Source organism: Meleagris gallopavo, chromosome 3 (genome assembly GCF_000146605.3).
Source record: "Meleagris gallopavo isolate NT-WF06-2002-E0010 breed Aviagen turkey brand Nicholas breeding stock chromosome 3, Turkey_5.1, whole genome shotgun sequence".
NCBI lineage: Eukaryota > Metazoa > Chordata > Aves > Galliformes > Phasianidae > Meleagris > Meleagris gallopavo.
The window spans coordinates 33633194-33660891 of record NC_015013.2 but is presented as its reverse complement, the minus strand read 5'-3'; the positions used below and the strand labels follow the sequence as shown (position 1 = coordinate 33660891).

Sequence of the window (27698 nt, the reverse complement as noted above, 5' to 3'; positions counted from 1 at the left end):
ACCTCACATAATGTAGACACAGATACATATATACTAAAAAACAGCACATGTAACTGGGGTTTAGTACTCACCTCCTTCTCCTGACCCAGAACCATTATCTGGAAAGGAAACAGAAGGAGAGAGGAAAAAGAAAAAAAAGAAAGCAAATGAAAATATTGCTCCAGGAGCAGCTGTTTGTTAGCAACTTGTCACTGTAAAACATTGTGCAGGTGTTACATTTCATGAGCCAGCTGTAAAAACAAACATCTTGCATAAAGGCTGGCATCCTCTCATAGGGTTTGTCATGGCCTATTGTGTCAGGACAGTTTTTATTCGAAGAGCAGCAATGCTTGGTATTGAGCAGCTTTCTTAGCCTTTTTTCAACTGTGATAGCTTCAGAGTTGTTAAACCTAAAACAGATGAAGAGCATACAGCCTGATTTTTTTTAATCTGTTTACGAAGGAAAGTAGGTTTACCCTCAGCCCCCTAGCCCTGAGAATGGCACATGAAGGAGTAATGCATAAACCACTTTGCTGCAAAAGCAACTGATCCTGAAAGTAAAGTTGGTTTAGGTCATCTACCTATAAAATAGCTCTTTTCAAGTGAGCTAATCACTTTGTGTAAGGATGCTCTAACAGCATAATTATTTAATTGGCATTAGGTTGACTGGATTAGCATCAGATGAGTGACTTTGCGTAGCTGCATCCCCTTTGCATTAATAGTTTGAGTACCTCATCACCATCCCGGGTCAACTCACTTCTCTTCAGAGCACTGTGATGAGGGTACAGGGATGTGCATCCCACTGTCCTCAGCTGGTGCTGCCCTTTGGAGTCACAGATCTCCCTTGGTCTTTCTTCGCTTAAGGGAGGTGAGAGGAGAGGCTGGGATGGCAATCGCTGCCAGTAAACTGCTCCTCTCCCTGGTTAACTTAGCCTTCTGAAAGATGAGGAGAGCTGCAGAGCACACACAGTGCTCATCCCACACCCCTCCTTTCATGCCCAGTCTGATGGCAGAGGAGGTAGCTGAATCTACTCCCACAAATCCAAAAGAACAAGGAGAACAGAGAGAGGAGGGGGGTTTGTACTCCCACCTACGAGCTCATTGCTCACATCAGAGGAAGAACCAAACCTCCATTTGTTCAGTTCCTCCCCCCCACCTCTTCTTTAAGCAGCTATCTTTCTAAGAATAATTCCCTCTAATGCGTGGAGGAAAGTGAGAAATTCCACGTTACTGGGTCACTTTGCACATTAAAAATAATCTCCTGTCACACAGAATATCAGCAAGAGAGACTTTTCCCTAGACTAAATTCTCCTTTCTTTCCTCCTCTACCACTATTCTCCTCTACCATTATTCTGCCTAACAAACTGTGCTTAGTAACTTACAGAAATAAACGCAAAAACAGGACTCATGTTCCACCCGTAGTGACCCAATTTACTGACAAAGCAGACAATCCTGTATAAAATGTGTTGAATTGCTGAAAAAAATGCTTTATGATGTGTTAGTGCTTCATTAAGAAACTTGAAGGAGTGTAATTTACTTATATAATGTAAGTGTATATGCTTCTTTGAAGTGGTGAAATTGTGTCCTGAGCTGTTTTCAGGGGAGGAGATGCTGACCTACAAACATGAGAAAGCTCAGTGTGCAGTTCTTACAAAATCCAAAGGCTAAAATGCTTCAGAGGAACCTGAGTCGCTCCATGCTTACGTTGTTGGCCCTCACTCCCCAGCACACACCCAGCCTGAGGCAAGGAGCTACGAGAGCCATTTAAATGACAGAGGTGATGCTCAGCAGCGTTGGGCTGACCTGTGGAAAGTCTGCAGGCAACTCTGTGAAGAGCATCCTAGGAAAGGAATGGATACATTCTTTACTTGCTGGCCTTACAGATCTCAAGGTATCATTAAATTAAAAAAGTGGTATCCTGTATAACATTTGGCATCATTTTTGAGTGCTTCTCCCTGAGCCGGATGCTATGTTAGCATGTCTGTGTCCAGCGTGCTATACCAAACTGGTGTTCCTTTGTATTCCTGAGCCTTGGCTAGGTTCTCCCAAACAGCTGCCGGTTTTCAAAGTAGCATTTTCTACAGGCTTACTCAGATAAGCAGTCTTGCTCTTCTCAGGCCCTCAACCAATGCAGAATTTCCAAAGATAGTTTCCATGCTGCAGGACCTGGCAAGAAGAACACTCAGGCAAGAAAGCTGGACAGAAGCACCATCCCACCATCCTCAGCTCAGTAATTAAAGAGAGATTCCCAGTGGGACCAGCTTTTAACTTCAACTACCATGAAAATTGAACCGGCTTCTTCCTTGCTTTTGGAACATGCTCCAAACAGCTCCAAACAGAAGCACCAATGACCTGCTGACAACTTTAGAACAAGCAGACCCTTCTACTGAACCACATGGCCCAGCAGTGCCTTCAGAGCAAACTCACCAAATCCTGCTTGCATAGGAGTATGCAAAGAAGTGCCAAAAGGTGGCACCTTTTTAAGGTCTGTGTAAGAAACAGGTCAGTGGCTATTGTGTCATGGGCAGAACTAAATACCTCTTGACACATCAGAGGTAAAACTGTATGCATTCTCCAGGAAAAAATAATAATAATAAAAAAAAATCTGATGTATTTGTGGAATTTGGGTACTGCAAGGATTAGCTGACCGTTGAGAAGAGATTTCCAGCATTTGAACTTTGGCACTCTGGAGTTATTATACCCTTTATACCCAAGACCTGGATTTTCTCCTAAAGCTTTTGGGATATAGCTGGGTGTTAGGTGGGTGGCATGTGTTGGTTTTTTTTAGTACAAAAACAGCATGTGCCACTTCCTTGCTAAGCAGATCTTGGTCTTTTGACACCAGCATTCCCAGAACTTCATTCCACAAATCCCAGATAATGTCAACTATTTTATTCAGTTGCTGTCGATTACTCATCCTATTAAGCCAAACTGGAAGACAGAAAGGGCAACTGCTCTTTCTACCACAATCCCCTGCTAGCTGGCAGCATGCAGTCTGGTTTTCCAGGCCAATACAGACCTGAGCAATAAGCAGCTCAGGAGGGACAGGGCAAACTTTCTGCCATTTAACCCTGGTTACACAGGATTGCTTCTGGGTGAAGAGCAGGTGCATCCCCACCCACAAAGCAAAGCAGCAGCAGATCAGTTAACTCCCCAGGCTGTGATCCAAAGGCCAGCATTTCAAAAGACTTCTGAAACCATCATAACCTGCTTAAAGCTGCCAACTAGAGTGAAACCAAATGCAGTGCCACCCCCAGGTCCTGCTGCTGGCCAAACACATGGGGACATTTGCTGTGCTGGGTGTCAATTCAACCACCCCACGCACCCATCAGCTCAGACCTGCTCCCACAGGGCTCCCATCCCCAGGAGCTGGGGTTCTGCTAGCAATTACCCCTGGTTTTGAAATCAGCAGCAGCTTTTGGGAAGGAATACTGACAAGTCTAATTGTCAGCAGCTGCAAGCCCACCCTCCCCCCACAGCTGGAGAGAAGCTGTTAATCTGTGCCTTGCCAGGCTGCACATAGGCAATGCTGGTTTATCTTGATGTCTTCTGGGGAAAGCATTTGCTATCATTTGATTCTTGTAGCCATTCCTGATAAATTATGGCATGCAAAAGAAGTTCAGAATATTAAATTCTGGAATGTGTTGACATGGTTTGTGTAAGCTTTGTTCTTCACTTCCAAACCATTTCCTTTCCAACGACAGACGGTGATGTTGTGCTGTCACCAGCTCTCCTTGAAGGCTGGACTGGAAAGCTCCTGCGTGGCACTGAAGCTAGGACTGTCTCAGTCAGCTGGCAAAATGCACACCTGTTTTTATAGCAGGTTTTCAGGTTTGTTACAGCTTTGTTGTAAAAGCATCAACAGTTATTTTCCCATTTTCTGAATCTAAAAGTGAGCCGCCTTGAACTTCTTCCACATCTCCCTCAAAAGGATTAAACTGAACTTATTATATTTCTTTTCAGGACAACGTGTACATCTAATTATGCTTCATATTAAGCCCTCTCACCAATAAATAAATGAATAAAATTCAGGGTAAGAGTTTGATTACTTCAGACTGAAGAACACAAAGTTTAAGCCACTTCTAAGAGTATCACTCCTTAAATCTAACAGAGCCATAATATCTGCAAATAATTAGTTTTTAACTTTAGAAATCTCAACACAGAAAGCAATTGACTGTGCCTTCCAAACCATACAGTATGCTGTATGAATACCCTGTAAATGTGGTATGTCAGAGACTGTGTCATGTGGTTTCATTTTCATGTGCATATATATAGTGTAAAATTGACAGCAGTCAAAATGCTGGCTTTGTGTATGAGCTAACAGGAACACACATTGGGAATAAATCATACAGGATTATTTTGTATTCACTGAATTAATGTATTTAAACCAAGCAATAAATTCACAGACAGATGGAGACAGAAGAAATCAAGGGTCTAGGTGATGGTTCTCTCTTCTCCTCTGACTGCGTCCCTCCCTGGCTTCTTAACCCCATTCTAGCAGGCCAGTTTGGGATAACCTCTTGTAGAGGAACCTCTGGTAGCATAACCAGTGTCAGTGTAACACCATCCCCTATGAGCTGCTGAAGGCCTCATGACAGCAGCTAGATGGCTGATGCTTTGAGATAGCAGCAATCCTGGTATAGGCCTTGCCACCTCCCCATGCTCAGTGCTCCCATCCCTGCATTTGTCAGTGGGCTGAACTGCAGATGGGAAACTGATCAGAGAGAAATAAATAATCATATAATCACCAGCTCAGCTGCCCAGGGCCCCATCCAATCCGGCCTTGAGCACCTTAAGGGATGGGGCACCACAGCTTCTCTGGAAAACAATAAGGAAAAAGCTGGGCTTGTGCTGTGTTCTAGTTCACAACTAGAACAATCCCACAGTTGGCCATCCAGCTTTTGCTAGGAGAAGGCCAATAAAGCACAAGGAAAGGTGGAGGAAGATGGGAAATGATCCCAAGAAGTACCCTTGTCAAGTCCCTTACATTACAGCCCTATTCCTCTCCACCTAGACTCCAACTCGACAATGCCTTCTTTATGAATACAGGTTAATTTGCTTGACTTTTAGCTAGCTTAAGGCTACTTTAAGATATATTTAGGTATTAAGCAAAGAGAGCACTAAAGCTGCATTTCACTCATTTTTCCAGTATCTCTGTATTCTGCAATGTGAGAATTGTATTGGCTAAAAACCATGGACCCTCATCATCCATAGCTCCTGCCAGGAGTGTTTAGGCATATAAACATCTTTGTAAAACCAGATATTTGGCAAAAAAAAACAAACCAAACCAAACCAAAACAAAAAAACCAACCAACCAACCAAATGAAAAAACAACCATCCCTACATAGAAAAATGGGCTTTTCAGATGTTGAGACCTCCATATGCAGTCCCCAAAGCTTCAGTCATACATTCTCTTATAATTCTCTAAAATGTCATCTTAACATCAAAACCTGCATTTTATTCACTCCTAACGCACCTATGATTTCCTTTCTTTTTTAATGGTGCTTATTTTAGGATCTTGCCACTCTGATGGCTCCTAGACAAAGGAAATAAATATATAAATAAGCTGTTAAATCACCCATGACTGTGAAAAATTATTCACAGTGTTACCTGTCAAGAAATACATCTGATTAAATCATTCTGTGTACTGTTTTCCAGTGCTGTATCCTCAGAAGGCAGCAGACCCCAGCAAACGGGAAGATTTTCATTCTTGTATGAGCTTCAGAGCTCTCACGTACTTAAAATGAAATAGCTCTTACATAGCCACTGGGGGAATTCCTTGCTGTTGTCTTGTGTGCATCCCTCCAGGATAAAGCAGGCCTTTGCTTTGAAAAGCAGATTCTGATAGAAAAACAGTGAGTCTCTGCTTGGCTCCCAAAGACATCCCCAAACAGAAGGATTTTCACAGCAAATTCCGAGGCACTATGTGAAAAATAATGTGAGCCTATAAAGGATTTTTCCATTCAGGCATTTTATCCTAATATATATATAGATATAGAGAGAGAGAGAAAGAGGGAGAGAGATATGCTACAGATCAAGAGTACAAATACATTGACTCCACAATGACCTATTATCACCGGCAGGGAATAGGCTGGTTCCAGAGGATGGCTTTTATGATCCCATTTTCTCAGATCAATCAGAGTGTACCAGACACTCTGGGAGCTGGTAGAGCTGCACTGACTGGGCCACTGTAAGTGCAGTACAAAACCCAAATGGCATCCCTCGTTTCAGAAATGTTTTCAGTACTTTCCGCTCAATTGTGTCTCAGCACATCTTGATGTATTACGCTAAGTGCTAAAAATTGCACTGCATTTCCTGGGCTTGAAGTGGGACATAAGAAAAAAGGAGAGAAAGGCTACAAAAAAATATCTCAGATTAGCAGAGCAATGTTGTAATTGGCTGCCAGCAACCTGAATGTCTTTCTTAGTAAGTGGAGCAGAGTGCATATAAAATTAAAAAAAGAAATCCACATACTTCTCGGATGTTGTTAGTGGAATACATGAATGCTCCAAAATGTTAATAGATCTTTTTTTGCTATTTCTATGTCTTCTGGAGATAATTTATAGGTGGCAGATTGAGAAAGAAGGTAACATTCCATTAGTGTCCTGTGGTCTGCTGGAAGATTCATCTGCAGCTCAGCCAGGCACAAGATGCTATAGATCATTTTGGACCTTAGTAAATAAAACCACATCTCAGTATAGGGCTGTGCTGCAGATGAAGGCATTAGAGCAGTCTATGAAAACACAGCTACCCTGCATTTAAACAAGCCATCTCTGAGACCAGCAATAGAACAGTAGCAATGAACTTGGCCTAAATAAACTGCCCAAATAACTCCCCTCGTTTCCAGACAGATGTTGCAGATACCAGCAAGTTCAAGGCTGCTGCCTCTAAATTGTCATTGGTATCTATAATTGACAATGCAAAGCTGGGCAGGAGTATGCACCTGATCCATAGCCACACTTTGTGCTACCATGGAGATGTAACCTAGTCACTACTAGTAAGATGAGAGATGTTCCACAAGCTTTTGTTTGTTTCTGTGTTATATATGTATATACATATATATGTATATGAAAGTATGCAGCTGTTTATGCTGTTAAGCCATATAGTTTAATTCTGGACAGCCAGCCATTTGTTTGACCTCACCAGCTTTGAAATCTTACCAGGTGTTCAGAAGACCTCTGATACCTAAAGCTTCTATGTCCAACAGCACATTGCAACATTCAGGACAGAGATAGTGAAAACTTGTCCTATGTATTTTAAGTGTTGGAAAACCTGTTTTACATGCGTGGAAACACCAGCCCACCAGAAATGTGAAGTACAATGATTTTGTAAGAGTTATGCATATCTTCAAGGTCATGACCAATGTGCAATTAGTAAAGATGATGGTTTGGTTGCAAGTACAGTGGTAATCGGGATGATCAGAATCCGGTTTTGGATGTCACACTAATCCTGTACATTCAAAAAACGTACATTCTAAAGACATGAATAATCTGGAATCTGTTCAATTTCACTGTGAGCCTTTTGAATGAATATCAAGGTTCCCTGATACATACATCAGAAGCATTCACACAGCATTTTCTAGATAAAGTACTTCTAGTTTCAGTGTTCATTTATTAACCTGTTAGGATATCAGAAAGTATATCAGCTTTCTTCTCTATATTTCATTGTTAAAGAGGACTTGTGGTTTGCACATAATTTCACTCAACAAAAAGCATGCAAATGAAAATCTCTAGATTTATGGGAAAAACAAAAGAGCTGATCATATACCATCATTCATTGGTGACGAAGAATGTTTTACGTACCAGAGTAACAAGGTCCCCTTGATACCATTGTTATCTCTTTCTGATGCTTGCAAGCAGCTCTCCTGAGGAAGCATTCATTTTGGTAAGTGTCTCCATTTGATCCACAAACAGGAATATAGTTTGTGTGACACTGAAAAAGAAATTACAAAGTAACTCACTCATACAAAAGCACATGGATCATCTCAATTGCATGTTAATGTATAGGAAGAGAGATGTGTAAATATAAAGTTGCCAGCAGCAAATTATAATTCTTATCACTGAAGGAAAATTATTTCACTGTATATATTCCTTTCAGATCGCTGAAATAATAGTCCATCTCCATATGGACTGAGCATAGAAATTCAGCAGGAAAGATTAAAATAACTAAATAACTCTGGATCTCAGAAATGTCTAAAGGGAATATGACAAACATCTACAATCATTTGAAAGATAAAAGCATGGGACTCAAAGGGAACTCTGTTGATCTTTTTGAGCAAAGAACAATCTTTCAAGGGAAATGGAAGACAACCACCATTAAATTTATGAGTATCATGAGTGTTATACATGGTCAACAACTATAATACTTCTTTTGTATAGCTGTACTGCCAAATTTTGAGTGCAACGTCTAAAGCAGGTACAATTTATAAGAAGAAAAGAAGAAAGAAAAATTGATCATTTGGAAAGGCTTTGGCAGGAGCAGCCTGTTTTTTGCTATTTTCTTACATTCTAAGAAAAATGGATTATATATCTCTTGTATGAATAACATGTACAGAAATGCAGTGAAACAGACTAAAACAGCCAGTCTGCCAGTGCCTATGAGTGCTACATGCTCCCTGCTGAACTGAGTATCCAAACCCCACCTCGCTGTTTGGAAGAAAACACATTGCCCTGTTGCGGCTTCAGTGGTAACTACAGTTCTAGACATCTTCTGCATCTTTAGAACTTCTAGGCAAACAAACAAACAAACAAAAACACCGAGAAACAATGAACAAAGACACAGACTAGCTGCCAAATTTCTTAAACATGTGAAGTGTATTATCAAACTGAGAAAGTTCAGCCAGTGACAGAAGGTACACACAGAAATAACAGTGGTAGTTAAGCTAAACTGCTCCAAAGGGACAGCAGCTTAGAGATACTATTAATGGTAAAGTTACTGTGTCATATTTTAAGCATTCAGGTTTCTATCCTGAGGATAGAAAATTAGAGATAAAGTGATATCTTTTTTAATACGTTGGTAATTCTTTAGTGAATTCTAAGATGCTAAGATGCAAGATTACTTGCTATCAATATTCCTTATTCTGTCTTACTAAAGCAGTTACCCTATTAAGCCATTTGTGGTTGAACCATTCTTACTGAGATCCAAAAAGAACCCTGCACCACCTCTGATGCAGAACACAACTGTCAGGTGTTGATGATTTTTTAATCCAGGCTTTGCAAAATGTCATACAAACTGCAGCAAGAGACCTTTTCAGAAGTTTGGTAAATGTGTTCTCTCCCTCCTCAGTTATAATAAAAAGGAGTTAACCTTTTTTATGAGTAGGCCTGCTGAAAGTCAGGATATCACTAAGGTCAGTGAAACAGAGCACAACGGCATCCTCCAGCATCTCTCCTGCAGTCTGATCTATACATTTGTTGCTGGAGAGTCAAGCTCCAGTATCTCACTTTACATTAGGTGACTTTGTGAGAGAAAGCCCACGAGGTGTTCAAAGAGGTTACGGCCTGCAGTGCTCATGCTGCCATGCCACGATATGTGTTTCAATGGCAACATTGAAATTTCGGAACTTGTTTCCGAAGGGAATCCTAGGAGGAAAAGCAGGACTCATTAATATTTAAAGTTTTGGAAGACCAAATACTTAATAAATGCTGCTGGGCTAGGAATGGCCATACATGAGGAGGAAGAAAGAGTAAGGAAAAGGGAAAAGTAACTGAAATCTCTATGCATTTTCCTGAATACAAGGGAGTCTTTACCAGCCTTTGCCTTAAAAATAGTCTAAGTGTAATAGCAATGCCTCTTTCTTCTCCAAAACTGTCTGCACTCAGGCAGCCAGGGGAGCCAAATCCTGCAGCCCACAGCCAGTAACAGTCCTGCCCTCCAACAGGAGAAGCCTCAGCTGACCAGCAACGGACATGAGACTTTTAATTAGGCATCTCTCTTGCTAAAGTCAGTTTTCCTGAAAACTGCAGTTTGAGGAAGGAAAGAAATGTCTTACTGAATCAGACCAGTGGCCAATTTAGCCAAATGTCTTCAGTTGCGGGGAACAGAAAATTCTGTTCAGGGTTACCTCTGCATTTACACGCTGTAGGCACCTTACAGCTCGCAAATCTGATTTCATCATGTGGCAAAGGGGAAAAAAAACACACGTTCTACAGCAATCACCAAATTACTCTGAAAGTATAGTCTGAAGTCTTCAGAAGTATGCAGCTGCCAAAGTTTTACTGATATCCATAAGATTTTGGGGTTAGCCTCTTCTCAAGTGTAACTAGCAATAGGACTAGAGGGAATGGCCCCAAGTTGCACCAGTGGAGGTTGGATATTAGGAAAAATTTCTTCTCCAAAAGAGTGGTCAAGCTCTGGAATAGGCTGCCCAGAGAGGTGGAGGAGTCATCGTCCCTAGAGATGTTCAGGAAACATTTAGATGTGGTAATGAGGGACAAAGTTTAGCAGGGAAATATTGGTGGTAGGTGGATGGTTGGACTGAATAATCTTAGAGGTCTTTTCCAACCTTGGTGATTCTGTGATTCTGAGAGCAGGATTAGATCCCTGCTTCTTCCTTCCAGTGTTGGTTTAGTTGAAGCATTGTACACAAATTTCTTTAATTCTTTTGCACAGTCTTGTGCTATCAGCAATAAAATTAGCTGGTCCTCATACAGATTTGAACACAGAGAACCCAACAGTTTGGGCTGAGTATTCATTGCCTGGGGTATTTTGGTGGACCTAGCTTCTGCTGAATAACCAAGTTTGAAATTTACACAAAGAATTTAACCTGGTATGCCTGAAAAATATGACACCTTCTCCTCATGATTAGGCTTCTTTCTTTAAATATAGGATAAATTTTTCAAGAAGTACACATAAACTTATAATTAGCTTTAAAATAGCATTGGCTTTAAAAATGAGCTCCTAAAGAAAAACTATCAGCTTATCACATGAGACAGCTACTTATTTTAGCCCTCCTGACCTGGATATTGGGAGGTTATAAAATTTACCACCTACAGAAAATAAATGAAACCTTTGCTTAGCCTAGGGTTGAATTTCTTTCCATTTTTAAAACCATTATTGGGTTTTGATTTTATTGTTTTTCATAAATAACAGTTACAGCAAGAAGGAAGACTGATAAATAAAATTCTTCTCCTAAGATTTTTTTCTCACTTTAAAAGGCAATCAAATCTCATTTTTTTCTAGGGGATGCAAGCTGCAGGATGCCCTCAGTGTAGGTACCCAACTGAATGACACTACATCAAAAGCTAGCTCTGAAAGACCAGGATCCAAAACTGGAGTAAGATCAGACACACACAGTTGCTATTCTGGTTCCCCTTGATTTATTATTCATTGGAAACAGAACACAAAATTATTTTCAATGCACTGAATGATAGCCCACTCTAGCGCTGATTGGTAACACTGCTAACTCTTGTAGTTTTACCAGGAGTCTCAATATTTGATACCTTTGTCTTGGATATAAATCATAAATTTAAAGTATCTCATGAACATCATCAGAGGGCTAGAGCACTTCTCCTACGAAGAGCTGGGCGTGTTCAGCCTGGAGAAGATTCCAGACAGACCTCACTGTGGCCTTCCAGTACTTAAAAGGAGCGTATAAACAGGAGTGAGATCCAACTCTTTACATGGTCTGATAGCAACAGCACAAATGAGAATGGTTTTAAACTAAATAGAGAAAATCTAGATTAGATGTCAGGGGGAAATTTTTCACTCAAAAGGTGATGAGGCTCTGGCACAGCTGCCCAGAGAAGCTGTGGTGCCTCATCCTGGAGGGACTCAAGGCCAGGCTGGATGGGGCCCTGGGCAGATGAGCTGGTGGGGGGCAGCCCTGCCCATGGCATGGGGTGGGGCTGTGTGGACTTTGAGGTCCCTTCCAACCCAAACCATTCTGTTATTCTATGATTCATTCTATGATTATTCTCTTTTCTCTAAAATGTTCGGGGTAGGATTGCCATGATAGTCACAGAAAGTGTAAACTACAGGCATAAAAATCAATGGAGCAAATTGAACTTCTTATTCACTACTTTTTAAAGTTCATATGTTTTTTTAAAAATCAATTCTCACCACTTTTTTGTTTTCCTGAGTGGGAATAATTCACTCAATAAACTCATTTTCATTCAATAAACTTTATGACCACTGCTGGTGATCCTGTTACTATCTCATTTTCACTGCCCACTCAGTGTCAGAGTACATTTACATACCTTTGCTGTTTTTCCTGTTTGGACACAATTTAATTTAATTCTTATTATTGCTGTTGCTGTTATTATTTTCAGCCTGTGAGTATTAAAGGCCTGTGACTACCAAAAGAAGTAAATGAAATTTGGGGAGCGTGACTGGAGGCATCCTCTACCTATAATCCAGCTCTGAGTTGATTAGCAGACTGAGCTACAGATGTGGTGCCAAGCTCACCATCTCCCCAGGCAAGAAGTATGGGAAGAAAAATAAACAAGTTGCCTCTGGATTTTCCAGAGTCTGACACAAAAGGCAAATGGAAAAGTGAGCGCTCCTTACCTGGAACTGACAGGCACATTTCAGGCCATCGCCCTCTTCCTTACACACTCCCCCATATTTACACGATGATTCATCACACACTTTTACATCAGATTCTTTTACATTTAATTCTGTGAAAAAAAGTAGAGAAAGGAAACAGAAATTGAAACATGAGTAATTTTGAGGACTGTAGCCTCCTCCTCAGTGGCAGCTTCACCATATCGGTCAGCAGCCACAGCTCAGCTCCGCTTCACCACATGAGGAGCTGCCCAGCAGTGCCAAAATCACACTGCACACCCCCTCTGCCAGGGATGCCTGAAAACAAACCACAGTGTGTTTAAACTATTGTAATTTGCTTGCACTCTAGGAGGCAGAGTAATGAACCAGAGCCCTTCTGTCTTAGCTGCTGCATAAAGCTATGGCACAAAATATAACTCCTGCCCCAGTAAGCTTGTAACAGTGGTACAACCAGCAAACTGGCTTGTGCTGCATAGGGGACCAAGAGGCTGACACATCAGCTGCATAAGTTATATTTCCTAACACAACAGCTGCTTATACAGTGTCACATTTTTAAAGTGTATATTCTTTTGAAATATATATTTAATTTCAACCATATATAGGAGAAAGAAGAGTAGAAGGCATGGGAGGGATAATGGAAGGAGTCAGCGTTAGCCCAAACGTGACCTCGTGGCCTCAGTGCAGTGGTGCTGCTATTGCTATTGATCACAATAAAAAGGGGAAAACAGTACCACAGGCACTGGGAAAATCCACCGCAAATGTTTAAGAGTGCACTGAATGACAGACCTCAAAAGGATGTTCTGTGCTTGGGCTTGAGTCAGAAACTTGAACACTCTACAGCAACACAGCCCACTAAGAGATTCAATGACAGCAGTAGCTTTTAAAACGATGCCTGTAACTTGTAATAATTGTAATAATTGTTCTCCACAGAGAGCTGGCTTAAACAAAACACTAATACCAGCCATTCAGAAATGGGGACATGTAGGTCAAAACCAGAAGAGAGTAATTCTCCCTGCCACTTGCAGTCTGAAATAGGAAGTCGCCCTCCTACTCACAGTACTGACAAACACTTTGGTTTAGCAACAGCAGACACCATCCAAAACTGCTCCCGAGGGAATATATAGCATTATACTTCCCTCAAATTCATATTAATAAATATCTATTGCATAAAAATGTATCTCAAATGATACAATGTATTATGTTACAATGTATTATGTACCTCCATATTTAACACAATGCAACAGCATATTTTTCCACAGAACTAAAGCTGCAGGGGTATTACAGCCCAACACACGTCCCAGTTGCAATCCCCATGTTTTGTTAACTGCAACAAAAGATTGAAAAACTATTGATTTTTTTTTTTTTCATATATGTCCATCACTCCCAAAGACATAAACGAGGAGGGCAAGGCATGTAACAATGAGTAGCCAGATATCGTCGTTGCCATCACAACCCCGTGCACGTGTTCTCTTTAATGCCACCATTTATCAAGTGTGATTGCTATGTTGTAGGACCCGAGTTAATGTGACAGAACATTGCAGCTTTTCAATTTAGTGTGTTCATAATTTGCTCCTGAAGGAAACGTGCATTTCTTTCTCCCTGTGAAGATCTGCTCTGTGAAGATGAACAAACTATCAAGATTAATTAAGAGGAAATGATTGTCATATCTGAAAGAAGAATCCACATTTTGGCAATACCATTTTTCAAAGAATGTACTTTATAAAAGGGAGTAACCAAGCCGACAAATTACAGTGCTAACAGCTTTTAAATTCCTCTTCTCAGGAGCTCAGAGCTCTGAACAGATGGGGGCTCCCCATTCTTAACTCCACTCCTCTTTAATTGAGCTCACAGTACTCTGGTGCTATGCACTCTCCAACATTCCGTATCACTGGAAGCAGTCACTCAGCAGCTGCAACTTGTGCTTGAAATCCTGAGGTCTACACACTGCCCAAGTGCCCAAGCAGCTTACTGAAGACTTTCCCCAGTCTCTGTATTCTCCCAACATAAGTTACAAATCACAGCATGGCTGAGGCAGGCAGGTCCCAGCCCATCTCCAGCAGGGCCACCCAGAGCAGGGTTCCCATGCCCATGGCCAGGTGGCCTCTGGAGATCTTCAAGGAGGAGAGCCCACAGCCTCTGGGCAGCCTGTGCCAGTACTCCAGCACCCACAAAGCACAAAAGTACTCCAGGTGTTTAGGCAAAACCTCCTATATTCCAGTTCATGCCCATTACCTTTGGCATTGGGCACCTCTGAAAAGAGCCTGGCTCTCTGCACCTTCCCTTCAGGTATTCATGGACATGGATGAGATGGCTGCTCAAGGCTGAGTATGCAATGAATTCAGGATAAAACCTATCAGGAGATAGAAAGATGATGGTGGAGAATGATTCCTTGTAAGCTTCCCTCCTCCCCAAGAAACAGACTTCATTTTTTAAAAAGTACTCAGGAGGAGGAATTAAGATGACAGAAACAACACAGTTATAACTCTGTCACTTAATTTTCTTAGAGGACTGCCTTTCTTTCTATATAAATCATAAATACTGATTACAAGCTTTTTGCATAAGCAATAAATCCCTAGCAGGAAAAGTAACTCAGAGACTTGGAGGCAAAGTGATTTTCCAAAACCGTATGAGAGACAAGATACCCCGGTGACTGGCTCTTGAATGTGACAGATGAACTTTATCCTCATAGAATGGCATCTAATCCCTGCTTCCATTCAGCAGCAAATTCAAGCGGCAGTAAAATCAGAGCTCTGACATGTGTATGATTATACTCGACAAAATCACAAGCACTGAGAAGTGTAGTAGCCATAATGACTTCCACATCTATAGCGTTTTGCTCAAAAGTGAATAAATGAGAATGGATGTTAAGAGGAGAAGTGATGTCTTGCATGTCTGAAATAAGCTCTCTCTTGAATGGACTCCCCATGGAGAAAGAATTAAAATGGAGTTTCTGCGATTATTTCCAGAAGAATGGAATGATTATCATCATATGTGAGAATAGACCTAGAAATGGATGAAGATCACGCAGCAAATGGTCTAAGATAATTTCTGACATGTTTCCTTAATACCTATTGCAACTCATTGCCTAGACTTTTAGCAGGTATAAATAAAAGGAAGCCTCACTATGATTCATTACATACAGGGGAAATACTGTAAGTAGGAATCTATCAGCTCCCAGGAGAAAATTAGCGCAATTAAATCAAGCTTCCAAATTTATGATAAAATTTATCTCCACAGACCTGAAATGAGGTATTACAAGTGACTTGCTGGTATCTGTTCAACCAGTACACTTCCATGCGGGGTGAGAAGGGACTTGTGCAGAGCAGGCTGCAGGCATCTGGCTGCACCACATCCAGGTCTTTTTGGTGGTTTTTTTGTTTGGTTGGGTTTTTTTCCTCCCCTTTTGAGAGAAATTTACTTTGTGACAATGTAACACATTAGTAAAAATAAGTAAAGTCTTTTCCACTTTGTCTCCTTTCAGAGAATTCAGAATACAGCTCAATACAAGTAGTTGGAGAATGGCTTTTTCCTGTGACCTCAAAGTGCACTCTCTGAGGCACAAACCTCTAGCACCAAGCTAAATTACATGTGTCAAAATTCTGAACCTGAAGATGAAATCCAATTTGTAATTTAAGTACACCACATGTGTTTCTTCCACCTGAACACCCAGAGAATAAAATAAAATCCTGGATGGGCAAATCTAGCAGCTTCATAAGCAATTTGTTTTTTCAAAACTCATGGTTCTCCTGGGGTTGGCAGCTGCACATGGTGACGGTGAACGGATATAAGGAAACAAAGAACACCCTTCTCACTTGGAAGTGAGTGTAGGTGCGGGGGTACAGGCAGTGCTTCCAGCTTCAGCTGAGTACTTCATCTGAGGCAGGAAAAACATTTTGTTACCCCATTGATTAAACAAATGAATTTTAAAGAATAGCTGGAGCAGGTCAACATTTACCTGGAAAAGAGTGTCCAAAGGAGAAATTATGTTATGTGAGGGTACACTAAAGTCCACAAAGTATACTGGAGATAGTACTGTTATGACTGGATGAGTTTTCAGCATCACAGATGAAAGTCAAAATCTGCATAAGTTCTACTACGTCCTTGACCTTATGACTCTGGAATGCCTTCTCTGGGTGGTGATTTTGGCAAACTACTTAGGAATGATTAGAGTGTATTGGGGGGAAAAAACACCAAAGAAACAAAAGAACACTTTCCCCTTAGGGATTATGAAGGTGAGCTGTTCATGTGACAAGTACAGTAACAACCTGGGTTTTAAATCTAACTCTCAAATAAAGCTTTACCTGCCAGTCACATCCTTTATCCCACTCCAAAGTTGACACTCAAGAGTCAAGCTTATACCTCAGATGTTGTTGTGTACAGCTTGTCCACTTAAATCACAAAGGGGACTTTGAGAGACATCACAAGCAAATAAAATTACTGCAAAAAAACATTCCCCCAGTATTTTGGATGCCTTTCAGACATCTTTGCTCGTCTTCAGCTGCCAGCTCAGAACAAAACAGCACTGCTCTCCCACAGATCCCACCAGTCCCATGAAGGAAGCATTATGTTATTCTCTATTTTACCAATAAATGCAAGTTACAGCCATATATGATGTAACTTGTTTCTATTTATTTCATTGTTGCTCTTCAGCTCCTTGTTGGTTCCTGCTTTGGAATGAGAAGTAATGGCCTTAAGTTGTGCCGTAAGAGATTCAGGTTGGGTATTAGGAAAAAGTCTTCTCATAAAGAACAGTAAGGCAGTGGCACAGGCTGCCAAGGGCGGTGATGGGGTCACCATCCTTGGAGATGTTCAAGAACTGTATGGATGCAGCACTGAGGGATGTGGTCAGTGGGCATGGTGGGGATGGGCTGGTGGTTGGACTTAAGGTGATCTTAGAGGTCCTTTCCAACCTTAATGATTCTATGATACTACACCTTCTACATCACTTCCACCCATTAGCCTGTTTTTACAGCTCATCCACTGGACTTTCTATGTGCCTTTCAAAACATCGGAGCAACATTCAAGAGGAAGCATGCTTCTGCTGCGCAGGTTGAAATAGGAAATTTAAGGAGAAAAACAACTCTAAAGCAGATATGACTGCAGAGACACTAAAGAAGCAAGGAGCAAGCCCTAGCAGTGTCTGAAAAGTAGAGATGACTTTACTCACATTTTGTTACTGGAACAATGCGATTTGCTAAGAATAGCTTTTTTTCTGGAGGCTTTGTGCTTCTTTTAAGATAGCAAAACTGTACACTGAAGATCTAATTCGTACAGGAAACATGAAACAGGAACACACAGTCTCTCCTCTTGGCTCTTCGCAAGACAAAGGAAGCAAAGGCTATTTTTGATACCACTGGTATGCAACATTCACCAGCACTTGGCTGACATCATTTTTCTCAACTCCTGTGCTCTGTTTCTGTAGCAAAAAGCAAAAGTAGAAGCAAAACTCACCAAATAATGTAAAGTTCTGAAGGTGAAGTGCCGTTCCACTTACTTCATGACTGTGTGGTGAAGGCGGTTTATTTTGAAACAAGCCAGCACGCAGTGCTCAGATGCGTATGTGTATACAAACAGTTCTACAGGAAAGAAAGCCCCAAGGTTTTGCATCACTTTCTTTGGCACTTACCACTGATGCAATTTTAGGAAAACATCTAGTATTCACTCCTGTCTTGTCTCCATCTTGTGTTCATAAAGTGCTTCACTAAGAGGCAGTTCATCCTACAAGACTGAGTGAGCAACCACTACTGCAAGTCCCTGACTTAGTAATTGATGAACAGCTCTGCATTCGATTATCCATTCCACTTTAGACTAGAACTAGACTAGACCAGAATAGATTATAACACTTCATTTGGAAGGGACCAACAAAGATCATTTGATCTGACTACTTGGCAACTTCAGGGCTAACCGAAAGTTAAAGCACGTACATGAGTGCACTGTCCAAACACCTACTGAACAGAGGCCTGGGGCATCAAACACTTCTGTGAAGGTTGTTTTTTGCTGTCTCCCATCAGTTTCAACAACTGTGGAATACAAAAATCATAGCAATTTGCATACTAGATTTATAACTGTTGAATCTCTTCTGAGGTTCTGTTCTGTGACTATGATGGAAGACTAAGGGAGCAATCAGACCTCTTAGACAAACTTACTATTACTTGTCCAGACAGATAATACTTGCTTGTGGCAGATAAGGCAAAGCAAGACACAATGGACTGTGCTATTTTGTTCATTTGAACAAGTTATTCAAATTCAGGACGAAAAAATAGAAATAAACAGAAAATTCTACATTTTCATTCCCGCTTCCATTAGAAGAAAACAATTCATTGGAATAGATTAGAAGTTATATGAGAAAAAATAAATGAAATACTTAGAATACTTAAAACCCTGACAGTTGTAGTCCAATGGAATTAAGGTCCTCCCAGACTTTTTAATTGATCAATGAATGGATGATTTGGGTGGCTGATAGCAAATCTGCTGCTTTCGAAGCAACCTTAAGCAGTACTATAGAACTAGTAAAATCTGTTTTGTTGTCTTGATGCAATATTTAAGAGTCAATTGTGCAGAAAAAAATGCTGTACTTTGGCTCTTGAGAATGCTAACTGAGCGAATAAAGCTTGAAATATTTCTCTAAAACTACTTTTACAAAACTGCATTAACATTTGATTGCTTAAGTGCAGTCCAATTTACCTAGGATGATTATACTTTTACATTTCCAGTCACGATAATCTCCTTCTAAAACACAGAGAAAACGAATGCATACGTGTTGCTAAAGTAATTAGTATTCTTGCACACAATAGGAAACCACAGCAAATTTTAACAACTAGCACTCACACAGCAAGGTAACAAGATTGGCTTTGAACCTGAAAGTCTCCCACACTGCAATTATTCGCATTGCAAGTATGCCTCAGACTAACTCTATTCAGTGTGAAAAAAAGTGAGGAAAGTGTCAGAGTGATGAGTGTTTGGATGACAGTTCTGTCAAAATATTGGATTCAGCCCATAGTGCATTTCTGTTTCCATCATACAAAGAAAAAAATGTATTTGTAGAGAAAGTTGAGGCACCTTTTGTTACATTAAGAGCTTTGACAATATTTCAGAAATTATGTATAATCTGTAGGTGAGCATTTCAGCAAATGGTACAAATTGACTAGCTGTGCAACTGCTTGGAGACAGCCAAAGATGCAGTAAGAACGTGAAATGTTTTTTTCTCTCGGAAACATATTTGTTGGTATCAGGGTCAGGTGGTGCAGCAATCTGGCACAGGGCACAGATTTTGTATGTGTTTCTGTTAGCAGCCACCCGGGACACTGCTTTCAAATCTTGTCTGCAAAGCAGAATCTCTGTCTTACTACAAAAAGTAGTGAACGTGATTATGCAAGGCTCTTACAAAGAAATTAGCATGTCACTGAATATTTTTACATAAAATTAAAAAGTATTGGGGGGGGGGGAAAAACGCAACATGGTCTTATAGCATATTTACAGGAAGATTACAACAGGTATTACCAATAGTAGCCTCTAGGGAAACTATTACTGTGCAGAGCAGTGACTTCCCAGAGCGTCTCAGCCAGTTTCCTCCAACAACTGTTGCACTCACTGGGCATTTTTGGCCAAATCTGACAGTGGTTGAAGCCTGAGACACTGACCTCCTTACAGGTTTATGAAAAATTAGTGGCTGCTTGGAAAAGGTTCCACATTTATATTAATTGGAGGAGCTGAGAGTACGTATACCAGAACAAGGCTCATGTGATCAAACCATGTGCGCACACGGAATGAGCAGTCACTGTTCTCTAGTAATGATGCCATTATGGTCCCTACGGTCCTTTGTGACTTGGAAATTGAAATCTGGATGATAAAAACACACTGAAACACATGTATTTTTAGGTGATGGTAAAATCAGGAATATTTCAACCAAAGATAGCTGTAGAATTAGTTTTCATGGGGGCTGAATGCTTGTAATAAGACTACTTCAGTATTTGTTTTCTAAAATTTTGAGATATTCCTACAAAATAAATGCCCCAAAATTTAATAGAGTAGCCAATCTCTAGGGACTGTGTTCCCTGTCATGGCTCTATCCTATGCCAAATATGACTTCTCAGCTTACTTTTAAGATCTGAAAAGCAATATTCTACAGCTGGTGAGAGTTTTACTTGGATTACCAAGGAAATGCATGGGATTACTAATGTGTTGCTGAACACCACTGCCTGTACTTATGGAGGCACTCTGATCAGTTCAAAAATAGTGCTTTTACACTTCATCAGCCCTCTTCAACTAGCAGGACTCCTATGAATTTTTTTGTTTGCATAAAGGAAACTGTTGACTTCTGACTGTTGTGTAGCACATGTATTACATGGTCAGGGGGAAAATATTATTTGTCCTCATTCTCTTAATGTCTACTTGCTCTCTTTCAGTCTGCGCTATAGATGGTCATATATCTAAAATATTTCCAAGTGCCTTGCTGTATCTCTTCTGCTGTATCTCTTCTCCCCTGATCGCCAAACTAGGGCTCTATGCCTGATTTCTAGCATCATTCCCAGTGCAGGAATCAAGCAGGCAAGCACACTGTTCCTAGGGAAGTTATAGCTTTGTCTTCCTGAAGAAATCTTTCCATGCCTAATTACAAATGAAAGTGAATATTTTAGTCAAGTTCATTAAGGAAATCAGAGAGTTATTTCCTAAGCATATAGACCAGTGACAATCTATTCAAACAGTCCCAAACAACACAGCGCTCACTGACACCTTGAGCAGTGTAAATCCCGAAATCTTGAAGGCCTAAACAAAGTAAAATGGCGTCAAAATCAACACCAAACCAGATAATTACCCTCCATGCATCACAGAGAATTTATTCTTTGATCTGTAGGTGACATGTAACTCAGGTTGAAACTCTGGTTTTGTAGCTGAAACATGAGCTGAAATGAGTGAAAGCTCAAGCACATCTGAAAGCATGTCCCTTTACCATAAGGCATGTATGTTTTTCTCACTCTTGAGCTCTTATCAACACAGGCTTCATTCAGCATCATGGAAGTCCCAACACAAAGATGGAATGGTTTCCACTTTCCTGCCAGGGCACAAAAAATCAGTAATTTTTAAGAAATCAGTTATTCCACCCCATATTTAGGATGTGACCTCCTAAATAAAGGGTATCTATCATTTTACCTCTGTGAAATTTGAATACCAAAGTATGCATAAAATGAAAGCATAAACCTTTCTGGAACAAAAAAGTGTGCTTAAAAATTCAGGCTCTGCACATAGATTTACACTTTCCTCTAATGAAAATTACAGAAGTTGCTTGGGTCCTGTCTGTTTGTTTTATTTTATTTTAAAGACATTTGGGAGCCTGGGAAATCAAAAGTGATTTGGTTTTTTTTTTAATTCATTTTTTTTAAATAAGTAATTTCCAAGGATAATGAAAACACTAGTGAAACCAACGCTTCTTCATGGACCTTTGGAGATGAACCAAGCCACAACACTGAGAAAGATTGTATAGCTTCAATCAGATTATTATGCAGGATCTGCATATTACACAGTTTATCAGTGACTGCAAAAAATACTTCACGGGGAAAAATGGAAATATTTTAAAAATGCAAAATGAATGTATACATGTATACAGATTCCAAAGTCAGTCTTTTCAGTAATTATATTTTCAGCGTTAATTATTGGCTCCAATGCTGCTCTTCTCCCGTTCTTCTTTCCCATTATTCTAAACATTTTTCCTTCAAGAATAAAAAGACAAAAGAAAAATACCTGGAATGCCAAGCCCTTTCATTTCTCAGATGTAAAGCCAAGAAAAAACAAGTGTTTTTGGCCGATTTTCTATAGTGTACATAGTGGCTTTCAGTGAGGAACTATACTGTTTGCAGTGACATTTGCCATTTATCACATAATTTATGGCTTCAGTCCTGTGAGCACTTGGACCAAGACTTAACCTTGAGCATCTCTATGATCTAAATAAATGAAATGGAACTTATCATGTGTAAGATTAAGAATGTCTTTAAGTGCTTGTAGGATGAAGGAACTTTTGAGGACCTAATTTTTATGCAAATAATAATTAACTTGATTAGGGCTTTGGTCTATTAGAGACAAATTAGTAGAATTAATTATAATCTGGAGGAGTATTTTAAGTTGCCATTTATTCTTATATTTGAAATCATCCTTTAAAAGTTGCAGAAAATATCTGACAAAGAGTTTTCAGATAGTGTATTAATCTGCCCTTAATTATTCACTCTCTAAGGGGAAAATGCTGCTGTCTGCAAGATGAGTTGATAGCAGAAATCTAAAACATGGCCTCTAAATAGCTTAAATTTTAAACATTACTCATTACTTCCAGTCATTATCATTAGCAACTACGTGAAATATTGCAATACCTAGAGGCTGCAACACAGATCTGATCCCCCTGCTGAAAGGCATGGATAACAGCCAGTCCATGACTTGCAGCACAAGCAGAGAAGTTATAGAAACTATGATACAAATTAGACATTATCATGCCCATTTTGATGGATGAGGAAGAAAAGCAGAGGGAGATAAAATGATTTATCAAAAGTTACAACAGAAGGCAAGGCAAGACGCCACATCAAGTTCATCCAATTGCTTAGCTACCAGCCTTAACCACCTTTTCTTTAACAGAAACACCTTCAGTATTACTACTAGAAAATGATGATGGTAACCAAAAATAAAGAAAACATAAACAATTTAAGGAATAAAATGAACACTGGCTCGTGAAGGCAACTTATGCAAGCTAAAGAGCTATGCTGCTGTATTAAAGCAGTTCATGTGACTCATCAGCTCTATCCAAGTAGCTTATAATTACTGCTCAAAAGTCATGGGATGGCTCGACTTGGAAGGGATCTCAAAAATCATCTAGTTCCAACCCCAGCTGTGTTCCAGCTGTATGGCTGTGACAGAGTTTAATGCAGATAGCACACCAGCAGTGTGTTTCTCACTCCTCCAAGGAAAACTCTTGTTTACTCGGAAACATGCAGCACACGGGGCTGCTTCTTGAGCAGAAGAGCATGGGAAAGGTGGGAAGTCCACACACACTTTTGAGGTGTGTTTTGCCCCAACCAGGGAGAGACAGAGGAGAAAAGAAGACTGGAAAGGAGAATATAGATTGGGCTTAAACCAAGAACAATACCTTTCTTCAAAAAGGAAACAGCTCTCGCCCATTCAGTTTTCTGTGAAAGAAGTCATAATTTCCAAGTACCAGTATTCTGATGGCAACGTCTCATCTCCTCTCTCTCTCTCTTTCCAGCCACATGAGGTTCTCCAGGAGGGATCCATGCCTCAGGTAGCTGTAAGAGAGATCATGTCTGCAAGCCTCTGCTCCTGGTGTTGCTCAAGGCTGACTGAACATGTGGAGAAAGCTGTTGGACTGGGACAGTCCAACTGACACTTTCCAAAAACATAAATTACCTGCCTTCTGACGGCAGTGAATGTGACTAAGATTTCTGAGAACACCATGAGACTTTAAACTGATAATAAATCTTATTTCTGAGTTCAGAAGAACGGAGGAACAGAACAAACTTACATGTGAAATTCTTAAACACACGCATAACCCCCCCAAGCTGCTGAAAACATGGAGAATAAAGATCCAACTTAATGATTGAGGCTGTGGTCACAGAACAGGAAGATATTCACCCCAGGACAAAATTTCAAATCTAATTCAAGTTAGCAGTGACTGAAACCCATCTGGAGGAAGTTGATTTGCCTTCACCAGAGAAATTCAACAAAACATTTCCCACATCTCAAGCACCCATGCAGTGCTACTCCTGCAAACAATTTAGGCAGCTCTGAAGAGATCGACCATCATCCCCAGTCTAATATCTGAGCAGATAGATTTGTGGATACAAGTAACACCATCTGTGGCGATGCATTTAACACTAAAAATGCCTGACTGCAAAGATATTTTCAGCATTGATAAAAACTGACAGAGCTGAGACAAAGAAAAATCTTACAGAAAACAGTCTTCTTGCAATGATAATGATTAGGGACTTTTTGAATAATCTTAGTCAAGCTCTTTTAGCAAGATCTTCATTAATGCTGCTGACTGATTCCTTGTATGCCGGATTGCTGAAGGGCCTGTGAAAACAAATAACTGGAAACATCTTCCCTGCAACTCCCAAATGCTGCTCACAACAGTTTCATATAAACACAACCTTACTTGTAACCAGGTGAGGGAAATCAGCAGGGCCTCCTGGCCATCTCTTACATGTTATATTCTGCTCCCAGCAGCTGTAAATTCAACACTTCACTGAGCATTAAATTTACTCTCAAGAAACATTTTCTAAGAGAGGTGACAGAGTTATTGCGCTGTTGTAGCTGTGGAGGCAGATGGCAGTGTGCCAAAACTCCAAGAAAATTTTAAATTAGAAATCTGACCATCTGCTACAGGTGGAAAAACAAAGGTCTTCACACTCACTCTCCTCCCTTAATTTTGTAATTTTCCTGCTACTGAAATGCACGATGTGGTGTGCAACAGATGCCATATGTTTCCTGACTACTCCTTATTTGCAGCTGATAAACACTGGAATGTATTAAACAAGAATGAATTCCTGAATCTCTTTCATAAGTTGCATTATGCTACAATATTATTACTCAGCCTGTATCAAGTAGGTTGCCCAGAGAGGTAGTGGATGCCCCATCCTTGGAGACTTTCAAAACCAGGCTGGATCAGGCTGTGGGCAACCTGATCTAGCTGTAGATGTTCCTGCTTATTTCAGGGGAGTGGGACTAGACGACCTTTGAATGTCCCTTCCAACTCAAACAATTCTATGATTCTAGTTCATCGAGTCTTGGTGTAGGACTCTTCACTTGCTTTTGTTGAACCTCATCAGGTTCCTCCCTGCCTAAGTCTCCATCCTGTCCAGGACCCACTGAATGACAGCACAACCTTCTTGTGTGTCCATCACTCCTCCCAGGTTTGATTTATCAGCAAACTTGCTGAGGGTGGACTCAATCCTATGCTCCAGATCACTGATGAAGATGTTGAGTAGTCACTGATGAAGGTGCTGAACAAAGGCATATATATAATAAGGCATATGTATTGTATGTAATTATTTTTATTATAAAATTAAAATATAATTATATAACATATATAATGAAGCATAAATATTGACATTAAATTTCAATTGTATATGTTGTTATAATCCCTTATGCGCTATTTAACTCATCACTTTGATTCTATCTTGTCTATACCAAATGGGAAGAAGAACAAAACCTCTCAGCACATCTAGAGCCATCTACTGACGAAGTAGCTACTTCAAAGGTCAAGCTGCACTTGACAATATGGAAAAAAACTAAACTAAACTAAACTAAACTAAACTAAACTAGAACAGATTTTCACAGCAGATGAAAGACTTGCAGATGGTTCTGAGGCAATAAGACCAGCCTGTGGCCACCTTGTTCTTCGTAAGTCTCTGCTTCTCTCTGCACAATACTCTGTGAGGAAATGCTTTGTGCCTCTGGGTCCATCAAATGCACATATTTAAAGCAGACCACTTCTAAGGGCCCCGGGAACAGGCTGAAATACCTCCCTTCTCCAGTACTGGAGGATTCCAAAGATACCATAAGGTTGTCTAAATCCCAAGCACCCTATACCTCAGCCCCTTTCACGCACAGCAAAGACATTTGTAATGTCCCCCAGGCAGCACTGTGTTTTCCAGAATGAGCTTTGCAGTATGAAGATGCAGCTGATGCACTTTGAGCATACTAAAGAATTGCTAAAATGGTTATGAACAGACCAGATTGATTGTTTAGGGACAGAGAAGTCACGTTTCCACAGCTGTGACCTTTTAAGGATTACTACAGAGAAATACAAAGGAAACTTAGCCAAGTTTTATTTTTAGTGCATGGCTTTTATAAACAGATCAAACCTGATATGGCATCCTGATGGGTAATTATGCAGTCACTTTATCAACCTTGCACACTTCATAAATTTCTCTCACCTCTTGCAGGTTTCCCACAAAAGCCCTTTGGGGGCTAATCTCTTGGTGGTTTGGCTTTCGTTTAACTAAGGCCATCTGAGGTCTTGATACAATAAGATATTAAACACATAAATCTGCTATTTTGCCATCACAGGACTTCAGAAATATTATTAATAGGTACTCTGTAATTTAGAAGATATCTGAGGGACTTTAAAACTGATGAAAATATATTTCAAAACCAAGGTAAATAATAATGCAGTTAGATCAAAGTAGAGAAAAGAACAGACAATAAGAGAAGTGGAAAGAATCAGCAAAAGGATGGCAGAGATTATGAAAAATAAGAAAAAAAGTCTTGGAAGGCTTCAGTAACTACACTGAGCTGCCCCACATTATAGGAGTTTTTAGTATCACTCAGTGACCATGTAGTGTTTTCAAAATTGATTTCAAAACATAAATGTAACATCTTTATTTTAAATTTAGATTGGAGACCTTCATTAAAACGACTCAGAAATAGGTGCATTAGATAATTCTAAACACTCACTGTTTAGAACAGCGTGAGATGTATAAAATCTTTTACCCATGTCATGTAATTTTACATTTTTTCTTGCATGACCTTCCTCCAAGTTGGTGCACAGAGTTTACAAATAGACATTCAACACACTAAGATGAAAGCCAAATGCTTCATGTAGAATGCCATCATACAACACTCACTGGGATGCTCACGTAAAAACTTACTGCAGGTCTCTGAGGTTGTCTTGTTTTCCATGCCCAAGCTAGACATTCAAAGGACAGCAAGTAGCTCATCTGCTACATGTGCATGAAGTAAATCAGCCCCAGGTTCACTCTTGCAGCATGGAGGGGCAAAGGAACACTGGACCAAACTTAGAATCATGGTGTGGGTTGGAAGAGACCTCAAGGATCATTAAGTTCCAAAGCACTTGCCAATTGCTAGATCAAGTACTAGATCAGGTTGCCTAGCATCCCGTCCAAGCTGGCCTTGAACACCTCCACGGACAGAGCATCTACAACTTCTCCAGTTAGCCTGTTCCGGCACCTCACCACCCTCTCACTGAAAAACTTCCCTCTGACACTTAATCTAAATCTTCCCTCCTTCAGTTTAAAACCATTTGCTCTTGTCCTATCACTATCTACTTGTGTAAAAAGTTGATTTTCCTCCTGTTTGTAAATCTCCCTTTAAATACTGGAAGACCACAATGAGATTCCCTTCTCCAGACTGAACAAACCTAGCTCCTTCAGCCCATCTTCATAGAAGAAGTGCAACAGCCCTCTGATCATCTTCAT

At 40.3% G+C, this 27698-nt stretch overlaps 1 protein-coding gene across 1 annotated transcript; it reads right to left on the bottom strand.

The window, feature by feature from the left end:
* LOC104910209 (tomoregulin-1) lies at window positions 1-27698 on the bottom strand. The gene is made up of 4 exons (XM_031552755.1): window positions 27641-27698; window positions 12487-12596; window positions 7782-7911; window positions 1-98 (listed from the first exon to the last, which is right to left on the bottom strand). Exons 1-4 carry the CDS (start codon window positions 27696-27698, stop codon window positions 61-63), a joined length of 336 nt encoding a protein of 111 aa, XP_031408615.1. The 3' UTR covers window positions 1-60.